The 13510-nt window shown below is 34.6% G+C and overlaps 1 protein-coding gene across 1 annotated transcript; it reads right to left on the bottom strand.

Moving 5' to 3' along the window:
• Positions 1-5604: 5604 nt before the first annotated feature.
• On the bottom strand, positions 5605-11849 carry LOC125872802 (uncharacterized). Its single transcript, XM_049553596.1, has 8 exons — positions 11529-11849; positions 9882-9991; positions 9744-9800; positions 9364-9663; positions 8896-9143; positions 7475-7781; positions 7103-7376; positions 5605-6111 (listed from the first exon to the last, which is right to left on the bottom strand). The coding sequence occupies exons 1-8, from the start codon at positions 11700-11702 to the stop codon at positions 5857-5859; spliced, it is 1725 nt and encodes a 574-aa protein (XP_049409553.1). The 5' UTR covers positions 11703-11849; the 3' UTR covers positions 5605-5856.
• Positions 11850-13510: the final 1661 nt, after the last annotated feature.

Raw genomic sequence — 13510 nt, 5'->3', positions numbered from 1 at the left:
AACTTAGTCAAATTCGGGCCACATAGAACTCACAAAAGGGAAATTGAAATCATATTATGCAAAATTGTAATACGATTATACTAACACTAACACATCATATTCTATTAAAATAGCGAACTCAAGCATGTTTAGGTGAGAGTAGTACTAAAATAGGTGACCTTCCGCAAAGTCCTCGTATTGCATCCCTCCTTTCAATTTCAAAAAGTAATATACAAAAAAAATGGAGTAATGTTTCTTTTAAGGGAAAATTATATGAAATAACAAACTATTAATTCAAATTAAATGTTATAGCCATAGCTTATTTTATTTGTAATTCGCAGCAAACATCACATTTTTTCGCCATCTGGTTCGGTATACAATTAGCCATTTTTGATATACAATTATCCATTCGGTATACAAATGTATAAAATGCATTTGTGTTTGTATAAAGTGAGAGAAAAGTATATATATAAATATGAATACATATATTTTCGTCCTATACACTTATAATTATACAAATACAAATCTTATTATACAAATTACAATGTATAAATGAATTTATACAAAACTAAACAACTTGTATAAAATTGGATGTATCTAGCGAATTATACAAATCAAAAGCTCCATAGCAAACATAAAATTTGCTATGGAGCGCAATTATGCAAACTATAGCTATAACATACAAATATGATTTTTATGTTTGCTATATGTGATTGCTCTTCTTTTAGTCATATAGCATTTATTTTTCAAATTGATACTGAATATTAAGGCTTAAATATTAAATCAAGTAAGGCAAAAAAGGTGTATTTTTTTTTTTTGGTTTGATATAATTATTTTACTTTCAAAATTTTAATTGATTTGATTAATTTGGAATTGCATCGCATAGGCTCATTTATGGGATAAACACTCCTTATCAGAAGTTTCTTCATTCACAAAACTCAAACTTAAGATCTCTGATTAAGAATGAGAAAATTTTGATTCTAGCTATCTCACCGTACCTTTTTTATAGTTATTATTACTTATATTATATGCTTTTTATAATAATATTTTACTTTTTCAGCAAAATTGTACTAGACGGATCTCATCCTACATTGTAAAAAATACATCAATATATCTTTTCACTTCATCAAAATTAGAAAGAAAAAAAAAAGAAAATAAGGAAAGGAATTCCATTAACAATATAAGTATATATTTGCATATTCATCAAAGTTATACTTTACTAAAAAAAAAATGTCATTCCTACCTTAATCAACTGATTCACAATTTAAATTTTCATAAAACTAATAAGAATAGAATAGATGAATATAACACTCACATATGATACAATCATATCAACTTGTGATTGAAAAAGTTACCGTCCAAGCCTATGATACGTATTGTTTGCTTTGGCCCAATAAATCTTTCGAATTTGTTCATTGGATTACGTGATCATACAACTCGTCCAAAAACGCTCATACCGTATGAACTTCTGTTATGCCTTGTAAAATCTTTCACCTTTCTCTTCCATTCTGAAATGGAATTCTCCTAAAATGTCATGTGCATATATGATATATCCTTATTCGAAAGCGCTTTCCAGCTAAACTAGAAGTCTTCAAGTCCTTCTCCATGAGCGTTATAAAAAATAAAATACATGAAAAGACTAATTTACAAAAAAAATATTTAGAAAGAGAAAAAAAAATGTTAAATTCTCTTTTTTCATTGTATCCTAAATTGTTAAGAATGAAAATAACGGAAACCAAGAACAAAAAAAAAGGATAAAAAATAAATAAAAATATCAATGGTGTATTTTATTTTGAATTGGATTTGAAGAACTTCTAGGTTTTCTTCTTAAATCATTTTCCAAAGCTTTTTTCTCATTCACATTGCCAATATTTGTAGAAATTGAATTGAAAGAAACCATTAATCTTCTTGAATATTGGGATTTTGTTTCTTCAAGAATTAATGTGTCTTCAAATGAAAAAACCATGATGAATAAATGAGAGAAAAATAAAATTAAAGTAAGAAGAAATAATGTTCTATGACTATTTTCCATAGTGTGGAGAACTTTAATTTCAAATGTAAAATGGAGAAGTATATTTAGTTTTCTATAAAAAAGAAAGAGGAATCCATTCTTGATATATAGGTAAGTTATGGCTTGTGATTAATCTGACAAAACATGTGTAAATGGATAAAATATAAGAAAAAAATGACAGTAATATTTAAAGGATATAGTCTATAGTTTTTAAGATTCACGTCGAAAAGTCTCACTTTGAAAACAAGAAATATCATTAGAAGATTAACGGAAAGAAGAAAAAAAGAAGAATACTAAAAATTCAAAGAGGGTTGAAGTGTGTGAATCGTTATCTTAACAGATAAATTATCGTTGAACTCTAGGAATAGCATACTTCGAGATACAATAACCCCGTTACCACAATTATCTAAAAGTGAATGTTGAAGTTTGTAAAAATGACGTGCATGCATTGATCACTTTTTGATTCTGTCTTTAAAAAATAACTATTGCATAATTTGCCTTTCAAATGAACTACCTTTTAATTTTTACTCTTTACAATTGAACTTATGCCTAGAGGGGCATAAGTTTGTTAAAAACTGAAATTATGTCCAGATATAACTTGAAATATATGATACGAAAATATAAATTTATGTCCCTTACAAAAGAACAAAACTTCAAGACTAGCACATGAATATAGGGGTAAAAATGTAAATGACCCCATGAAAGCAACAAAACATGTGAGACCTGATTTGACTAATATTAAGTAGATCTCTTTGATTCAAATAATTTTTTTCTAATTTTTAAGACTATATATTATATAAAAGAACATGTTCATGTGACCTTTCACAAGATACCATATTAGTCCACTTTCTTATGTGTACTTTTTCTTGTATTATATTTTGAGCATTTGAATCTAAGGTTTTTCAGGATCAAACAAGCACAGCTAAGGTTAGTTGGGAAAGAAATAAGGATGCATGCTTTTAAACAATAATAATATAATATGAAACTATGTTGTTAGGATTTTTCAAAAATATCGACGTGTGTGTGTGTTGGATCCTCCTAAAAATAGTGTATTTATTTGAAGAATTTGACATGAGTGCAACAACATTTTTGCAAAGTCTAAGCAACTTAAATATACAGACTTGATCAACAATCGATTTATGTAACAACCTTTGACTATAACAAATAAAGACAAACAAGATGAGGATGCTCAGATGGATGTATGAATATATCAGAAAAGATAGGAATAAGAACGAAGTTATACAAGATAATTAGGTGGAAATGGTCTTTGTGTCGAACAACATGAGTGAAGCAAGATTGAGATAATTAGGACATGTTAAGAGGACGTGCATGGATGTACGATTAAGAATGTGTGAGAGGTTGACTATATCAGGTTTTTAGAGAGGTAAATGTAGGTCGAAGAAGAATGGAGGAGGTAAGTAGACAATACATGACATATTTTTAGCCTTCTAAGGACAAAATCTTAGATACAAAGATATACAAATCGAAGATTAGTGTATATAGAACTTAGAAATGTAATAGATAGTCAAGTGTTATTGTACTTTTACGTGGGAAAAACATGTTTCTAGTCTCCTCGGTTCATCTTGTCCTTATTTATTAGTTTTAGTTAGTATTCACATAGTATCTTTTTCTTGTATTTTTACTACTACTTGTTGCTTCTTTTGCATTATTCATCTTGCTATTTTGTTATCATTATAATTTCATTCATCTGAATTTGATTCGATCAGATCTTGTTGAATGAATTGATATATTGTTTTATGTTGTATTTCTTAGTCAATTTCTTCCTACTTGGACAACGACAAAAAAATATTGCAATCCATCATAAGTAAGACAAATATATAGAAACGGAGAAAATGCTTGAGGTAAATAGAGGAAACTGAAATAGAAGGGCAAATCGATCAATTTAACTTTTAAATATTCTTTAAAAAACATTTATTTAAAAAAAATACTTCAAATATAACTAGGATGAGTCAGTTTAGTCTTATATGCAAAAAATACCTATAAATCATTATATCATTATTACTCATACAGTATCATTGTATTGTTAATTAACTAGTATTCGTACCTGTGCGATGCACGATTATTAAAAAAAAATTAGTTATGTAAAATTATTATCTTATCTATTTGTTTTGATAAAACTGTAACTATGATTTTCCTTTCCATGCAATATATGTCAATTATAAAATTTTCACTAAATAAATTATGCTTTGATTTTTCTAGTTTGCGTACATCCTACCCTCTTTAAATTCCACTTATAAAACTACACTAAATATGTTGCTGCTATAAGCTTATACTATAACATGTAAAGCTTTGTTGTTTGTAGTAGCGGTATTAACAATCGAAATATGATCGAAAGAAAAAGTCTCAATTTGTTGGAAAATTTAGGTTACAACAATAAATTTAGTTTCCTAATTGTGAAACGTTTAAATACTGGAATGTATCCAAATTATATTATTATAGCATACACATTTTGTGAAATGACATGTTTGCATATAACAACTAAATAAAATCTAAACGTCAAATATTGATATAGGTTTGTAACAACCACTCACACTAAAATAGGCACAAAAAGAAGTTCGAAATGCTGTTGTTATAGAAAGATTTTACCAGAGAGAGAACAATTTTTTAAGTACGATAACCAATCAGTTCAAATCATGAATCCATCTCTACACTTAATGCATAAAGTGCATGTAGGTATAACGGAGCTCTTCCAATCTCATTTGAAGGAGATCCGCAACTTGAATAAGACACAAGAATCGAGATCATCTCTACTCCTTTCTAGGTTTGTAATGTCACAATCGCGACCTATTGATCTTCACTTCTAAGACACACGAGAATCGAGACCTTCTCTACTCCTTTCTAGGTTTGTAATGTCACAATCGCGACCTATTGATCTTCACTTCTAAAACACATGAGAATCAAGACCATCTCTACTCCTTTCTAGGTTTGTAATGTCACAACTGCGACCTATTGATCTTCACCTCTAAGACACACGAGAATCGAGAAAATCTCTACTCCTTTTTAGGTTTGTAATGTCACAATCCCGACCTATTGATCTTCATTTCTAAGACACACGAGAATCGAGACCATCTCTACTCCTTTTTAGGTTTGTAATGTCACAATCGCGACCTATTGATCTTCACTTCTAAGACACGAGAATCAAGACCATCTCTACTCCGGCCTTTCTAGGTTTGTAATGTCACAATCGCGACCTATTGATCTTCACATCTAAGACACGAGAATCAAGACCATCTCTACTCCTTTCTAGGTTTGTAATGTCACAATCGCGACCTATTGATCTTCACTTCAAAGACACATGAGAATCGAGACCATCTCTACTCCTTTCTAGGTTTGTAATGTCACAGTCGCGACCTATTGATCTTCACTTCTAAGACATGAGAATCGAGACCATCTCTACTCCTTTCTAGGTTTGTAATGTCACAATCGCGACCTGTTGATCTTCACTTCTAGTACTTTTCAATGAGTTCAAATCTACCTTCACGAATAAGAAATAAAAGACCTATAAGTAGATCATCGAGCTTGTGACTCTATCTCTCTATCTTTCGATCGACACACAATTTCTTACGCGATGCCTTTCAAGAGGAAATGGTTGATCAATGCTCAAAGCAAACAAGCTAATTGAATTTATATTGGTATGGAACTCGCGAAAAAATGCATTTCTCCAACACAAAATACGTGTGGAAATGCTACAAACCCACCCCCATCCTTACCCGCACCCCACCCTCCGAAAAAAGGCGATATAAAAACAGAATAGCTGTACCTTTTACACATTACTACAAGAACTTTAAGCTAAAGTTTCTAATGCATATACAAGTTAATATCTTGTATTATATAGTAGAAAGAATTTATGAGGAACAAGAAAGCATGCCTACACCGGGACGATAAGCCCAAGCTGGAGGCAGGCGTGCGTACTTCTCCATGCCAGGTTGTTCGTCAAATGGACGTTGCATAACTTTCAGTAGTCGTCGGACCTCCCCAAAATCTTCTTGTTCAGCTGCATCTATTGCACTTTGGCATAAATAGTTTCTAAGAATGTACTTTGGATTTACAGAATTCATCGAGACCTTCCTCTCATTGTCTGATACACCACTAGTAGAGAGCTGTAGAGTAGAATAGTGACTAGTTAAGCATCTTGCAAGAAAAAATTACAGAGAAGGAGAAGGGGCGGAGTCAGATAGGGCCAAGGTTTCATCCAATCCCCCTTCGGAAGAAAATTATATTGTTTATACGTGGTTACAATTTGTCATTCGAACAAAATAACAAATTGTAAACAACAGAGATGGTTTAACGCCAGAATTATCATCGTCAACACAGCAATTAAAAATACAATCACAGTTGCAACAAAATGAAGTTATGTATGTACTTTGAGCTAGTACTTACATCCCACTTCTTTCCCTTTTTTCTCTTTTTCTTTTTCCTTGTTTTTTATTTTTATGTTTTTACACTATGGAGAGGCCGGGTGGATCTAGGATGGGTTCGGTAGTTACCAGTTTCAAAAAAAAGTTCACCTATACCTATTTGGCTTGAACTAAATGTATACGTATAAGATCAAACTTATTCCAGATCCGCCGATTTTAGCTCATGTAAGCCTCTGAGGTCGGGAAGGGCAAGGACGTGGGGTGGTGGTGGTGCAGAGATACTGAAGCCCTGAAAATACATAGATTTGCAGATGAAGTGAATTATCTTCTGGGAGAGAAATTATTTGACCTTTCCACCAACAGCAGCTCATGTCTAAGGGGAACAGTGCAGGTGAGCAGGGGTAGAGCCAGAGGGGTGCAAGGGGGATCCATTGAATCCCCTTCGTTGAAAAATTACACTAATCTAGAACCTTTTTTTTAATCCCCTTGATTTCCCGACTCCGCCACTGCAGGTGAGCAAATATCTTCCACACAAGTTATGAGAGCACCATGAAAATAGTCTAAAAGCAAGGGCCTTCATAGCATCGCTTGACCCTTAGTTATTAGTGAACAAGTTATGAAATGGGATTTAACTTGCAAAGATGATATGACTTTACGATGCACTACGAGTCCACGACTGAGCTCAAGAAGAAGATGACTCCTAATTCAAAGAAAAAAAGATAATTGTACATACCTCCTGTATGTAGGATTTCACCCAGCTTGTCCAAGCTTCCTTGCGCTCCTGACCAATATCCAATAGAGCAGCTTTCAGAGGAATCAGTAACTGGCTATCTGGAATTGTAGGATCGGCTTTGATGTTTGATAGTAATCGGAAGAAGTTTGTGTAATCAACTTTATCGACAGCCATATTCTTAAGTAGTTCACCAATCATGTGTTTATTGTACTTGACCAAACCAAGCTTTTTGGTCATGATAGCTTGATAGTCATCCATAAATTTGATGCCATACCTAAAAAAGTGGATAGATGAAACGTCACTCAACAGTATAAAGATGAAGACCAGCAACGGAAAGAATACACTCCAGCAAATGGTAGTATTTTTCATCACCTCTCCATGGCATAATTTGCCTCCTTATCATTTAGCAACTGTGCAGTAGATAGAGTAGTAGCAAACTGAGCAACATTCCATAAACCTATATCCGGCTGATTCGCAAAGCAATATCTTCTGCCAGGTAGATCAGTGGTATTTGGTGTGAAACTGGGATCAAATGCGTCTAAAAATCCGAAAGGGCCATAATCAATGGTGAGGCCTAACACACTCATGTTATCAGTATTCATCACTCCGTGTGTGAAACCAACACCTTGCCACCTCGCAATCGTGGAAGCAGTCCGCTCGGCAACTTCCACTGCCCATGCTGAAAAAATGAACCCATACATTAACGAATGTGAGAAAAGTAATTGTCAAAATATACAAATAAAAATATTTTTTCTTCAGTTCTATAACAAAAATGCACAATAAATAGCACAGAATGTAATGAAAATGAAGTTAGAACTATGTTACAAGAATACAAGTAAACTCCAAGTCCATTTTTCCCGGTGTCAGATGAACTAAAAATACTTACAAACAGAAATTAGAACATATGATTCTTTTCTCTTCTAAGACTAAAGGTAGCATCTTATTACGACAATAGGCACTTCCTTTCCTACAACAACAACATACCCAGTGTAGTCCCACAAGCGAGGACTGGGGAGGTTAGAGTGTACTGTTTCCAATAGACCCTCAGCTCAAGGAAAAGCATTTCAAAGGACATTCTACCCCTCCTCAGACCCCAATGTTAAATTTCTGGAGTCTATGTATTAATCTGGACGGTGGAGCTCTAGTAGATCATCACAAAGACCACACAAATGACCAGCAAAAAATTGTATTATCCTCCTTCACGTAGATATGGAAGGATCAAGAAGTCCACTGGCAGAAACAGGTAAAAATGAGGAGGTCATTAAGACTTTGCTGACAAAGGAAATACTGAGACAAGTACTATCCAGAAGAGGCAATTACTATCACTGACATTTAGCACATAAACAATCCATCCGTACATCCACTTCAAGATAATCAATATTACCGCATTGTATGGAGACCAAAAAGTAGAATCTTTTAATGACAATAAAGTCCTTCCTTTTCTCGACACTAAGTGTTTTAAATTCTGAAAGTAGAAGTTTTCCTCAAACTAACCACCAGATGGATGTTAGAAGCCTGACAGATCACTACCAAGCCAGTACAAATGGCTGGTAAAACACATTATATTATATACCTTCCACTTAGACATGGGAGGACAAAAAGGACCACTAGCAGAGGCATATAAAAACATTAAGAGTCATGCTGACAACTGGAATGTTGAGACAAGGACTACTCATCAAGAGGCAATACCATCACTCTCTTTGGCCACACCCAATTCAGCATAAAAAAGGAGAACAGATTCCGCACAGGCATAAACAATCCACCACTATTATCCACTTCAACCAATATATTACCTGCATATTTGTTTGAAGTTAAATCCACAACCGAATCATCTTCCTCACCTGTGCTGAATGATATGCTTTCGCTCTTACTCATGTTCTCTAGATGGGGGAAGTGATGTCTAATTGTGTAATCTGCTAAAGTACGCACAATCTCAAGGTCCTCTTTACCCCTAAAGGCATGTAGTTGGTAAGAGCCAAAGCGAAGAAAGGATTCAGCAACTCTGCAGACAATGGCACCAGGCTCATCCTTTGGATTCCCGCTGCATGAATATGAATATAGTCATGCATAGAAAGAACAAAAAACAGACTTGAATGGATAAAAAAACAGCTTAATCCTATAACATGGCTCCCTATACATACTCCAAGTATACAGTGAAGATACTTTATAGGTGGATAGGTGGTTTTCCACCAATTTTAGCGAATAGATTGCAAGTAACCTTGCTGATTAAATGTCACAAAAACTATAAAAGAGTAACATACTCATAAAACATGTCCCTGCTGACATCTTTTCCCGTCATTACAAGACAGAGTGCTCTTGTAGTTGGGATTCCAAGACTATGCATTGCTTCGCTGCAGAGGAACTCCCGGATACTACTCCGAAGAACTGCAAGACCATCAGCAAAACGGCTATATGGGGTCTTCCCCGCACCCTTTAGCTGCAGCTCCCATCTTTCAGACTTTGAATTCAAAACCTCTCCAAGAGTTATTGCTCGACCATCACCTAGCTGACCAGCCCACATCCCAAACTGATGACCTCCATAGTTCTGGGCATAAGGCACACTGCAGAAGCAAATTCAACTTAACATGCTGTCAGACTACTAAAAGTTTAAGCAGATCCAAACTAGAGAAGTAACACTTACGCCCCGACTAAAGGTGATGCCCCTGAGAACAGAAGTGGAAAATCAGGCCTCTCAAATCTGAAAGGTTAAAAGAACTCAGCGTCACTTCCATCACAATACATTAGAAAGGACAATCTTCAGCAAGCATTAAAACCTCACTCTTTAGGATCCAACTCAAGTAACTCAGCTACTGATTCTGACCACACAACGAGCTGAGGATTCTCTACCTCAACAGAAGGCAACATTTTCGTATAGCACGCATGCATTACCTACATAAGTACAATAATTGACTCCAATAAATAACTTGCAACATAATTCTACACCTCAAGGCAACAATATCAACGTCATCTCATCATCTTCAAAGTCAAAGGGAACTGCAGCCCTTACTAAATATGTAAAACCAGGATTTCAATTTTCTTGCTATGCAGACACTACTAGCAGAAGATTCACCTTTCTCATTTAGCTAGGAGCCATGAAACAAGTCTATTTTTTTTCTTTTCTAGAAAGGTTGTAAACCATTCCAATATTTCCAAATGGGAATTGATTCACCGAACTTACCTTGTACCTACAAACGTGGAATTGAAGAAAGGGAACCTCAACTAAAACTAATTTTAATCTATCAAGACAATTGGTGGGAACACAACTTCTACACATTAAAACTGAAAGGGACTGCAGCACTTATTACAAATACAACATCAACATTTCGACTTTTTTGCTTTGCGACCAAAGAAATTGTCTCATAAACTATCAGAAGATAAAGTGATGAACCCTTTCCACAAGTAAGAGCATTAGAAGTCCCAACTTGATTTGATACAAACCAGGGATACCCACACCCAAAATCTAGCTGTTAAGGTGGGAGAGCCCAAAGCTGTATAAGCTACACATCAGCTCCCCATCTAACTGATATGGGACTCAAGTCCCATACCTTGCAATAGGATCATAACAAACCACCACGCTCCGCATCCATCATCCTCGACAACTCCACACTAGGTAGCTTTCACTCTACCACAACTCCGGCAGGCACGAAGGGTGGTGGGTGGCTTTGATACCATTGATACTACCCAGGGAGAACCACACCCCAAAAGCTAGCTATTAAGGTGGGAGAGGCTAAGGCTATATAAGATCCACATCAGCCCCCATTTAACCCATGTGAGACTCAAGTACTATACCTTACAATAGGATCATAACACAGACTCAAAATCAGTGAAGAATTCATGAAATTCCAACTATTCAATTCAAAACAACCAATTCGATAAAGATCACAAATTTAATAAAAACCCAATTTTAATTCAACAGAAAAAATACATCTGTTCTTCGATCAGTAGGCAGATCACAAACAAAAGTATGATGGTAGGAAAGTATGAATAATAATACTGATAAGGGAACTAGACAACGCTTGACCTTCTACCATAAACCTCGATCTCCATATCTAGTTCTCGGTAAGCTACACGAGTATCATTCATGTCTAATCAACTCTTCCCAAGACTTCTCTAGCCTACCTCTACCTCTCCTTATACCCACTCTAGCCAACCTCTCACACCTCAGACATTTTTGCATCTTCTCCTCATACGCCCAAAGCATCTCACCCTCGCATCCCTCATCTTGCCCACCACAGAGGCCACTCCTACCTCACCCCAACTTGAAATCACACTCCTCGAAATCAGTGAACAATTCATGAAATTCCAACTATTCAATTTACAACAGCAATCCAATAAAGATCATAAATTCAACCAAAACTCAATCTCATTACAACACAAAAAAATACAAATACTAACAAGAAACAGAAAAGGGGAATAAAAAAAAAACCTCTCTTGGAATGGTATCTGTTCTTGGATCAGCAGGCAGTTCACGAACAAAAGAATGATCCCAATTGAGCTCTTCAAGTTTCAACATACGTTTACTGTTACTTCCATCATTTCCCAAACTCTGCTTCTTCAATTTGTCAGCAACTGAATCAACCGTCACAGCAGCTGATTCCATTGACGGTGAAGAAGAAAACAACGCACGGCGGCGATTGGGATGAATTGGGTATGTAAAGGAGTTCTTTGGGTGATGAAAAAAATTGGGTCGAAGAGATTTGGAGAAGAGAAGAGCGGTAGATGAAGAAGAAGTATGAGAGAGTGAAACTGATATTCTGGAAAGTATTTGCATACTTGTTTGTATGTTTTAAATTTAATGGGGACTGAAATGAAATAGTACTAAAGTATGTTTTATTATTTTGAGAAAATTGAAACTTTGGTCTCTCAACTATGTTAAAAATACACTTTGTCCCTATTTAAGTTTTAAATTGAAGTATTTATTTGTTCTGAATAGAGTTTAAATTTTTTGAATAATTTTCGACTTTTCGTTGACACTTTGTGCATAACTGCAAACTATCACTACTAACCACATTTGTAATCACAGTCGTTGTCAACCATGACCACCATCGTCAACTATCCGCCACCATACCAATCATTTATGTCATCACAATTACCATAGATGGCAACAACTATTGTCAGTCGCTATCATATTTACCTCCTCCATCATTATAATTATATTCATTGTCGCGATCATCACCACCATCATTATCAATCATTAGCGCTATTACGGTCAACTCCTACTAGCAACTATCTCCACAATCACAATTAACACCATTGTCAACTACCACAAATAGCATCGTTAATCAGACATTCTTTGATCACCATCAACACTGTCAACTGCTAACATCAACCAACTCCATTGTTATAAACCACATCTATCATTATAACTACCAACATCAACCTCACCAACAATCAACCACCTTTGTTATCACAGTCATCATTGACAATTACCATCACTACCAATCACACACCTCTATTATTATGATTAAATATATTGTCATCGTCGTTGTTGCCACCTCCGTCATCACCATCAACCACTATCACTACTATGGTTAATCTTTACTACAAATCATCTTCACCACTGCTAACTACCACCAACACCTTATAATCCACCACACATTTTTCAGTCACCACCATCAATATCGTCAACTATTAATGTCAACCAACTCCACCATCACAATCTTCATCACAAACCACCTATGTCATCATAATCATCATAAAATCTAAATCAATTATATTGTTACCTCTGCATTATTAGGTTGTCCAATTAAGGACTTCCTTTGTCTCTTTTGAACACATTAACATTTTTATCATTACATTGATTTGATTAGAAAAATATGACCAATGAAATTTTTTATAGCCGATCCCAACTAATTCGATATTGAAGCTTGAATCACAAAAAACAACTACTACAAGAAGCAAAGGTATTGTGTCATTGTGTTCAATCTATAAGTTGAGGACCAAAATTAGAGATTTATCTATGTGTGAGGAGCCAAAATTGCAATTCTCTTTTATGTTTTCTTGAAATTTACTAGTTTTTTTAGGGTCATAGCATTTATTTATTTTTATATAATTTTCTTTTTGTGTTTGAGACTTTTGACTTTTCATTGTTTGTCATTGTCCTGCCTAATTTCTTGGCAATAAAAATACTAACTTTTGGAATTTGAAAAACTAATTTTGGGATTATGTGTTCAATTTGTTGCTTAGTATCTTTCTTTCTTTTTCTCTCATTTCATTGTCTTGTTTGACTTCTTGGTAAAATTATAACTATACAAAGAAAATTAACACAATACATGCAAGAGCAATTTATTGTCAATCTCCAAATCATTATCTAGTATGGATAAATATGTATTGATATCTTATCTTTATGTCAAATCAATGAATGATAGATATTTGAAATACTCAAAGTATTTACCATCTAGCATAGTT

Source organism: Solanum stenotomum, chromosome 1 (genome assembly GCF_019186545.1).
Source record: "Solanum stenotomum isolate F172 chromosome 1, ASM1918654v1, whole genome shotgun sequence".
NCBI classification, from domain to species: domain Eukaryota; kingdom Viridiplantae; phylum Streptophyta; class Magnoliopsida; order Solanales; family Solanaceae; genus Solanum; species Solanum stenotomum.
This window is presented reverse-complemented; position numbering and strand designations above follow the sequence as displayed.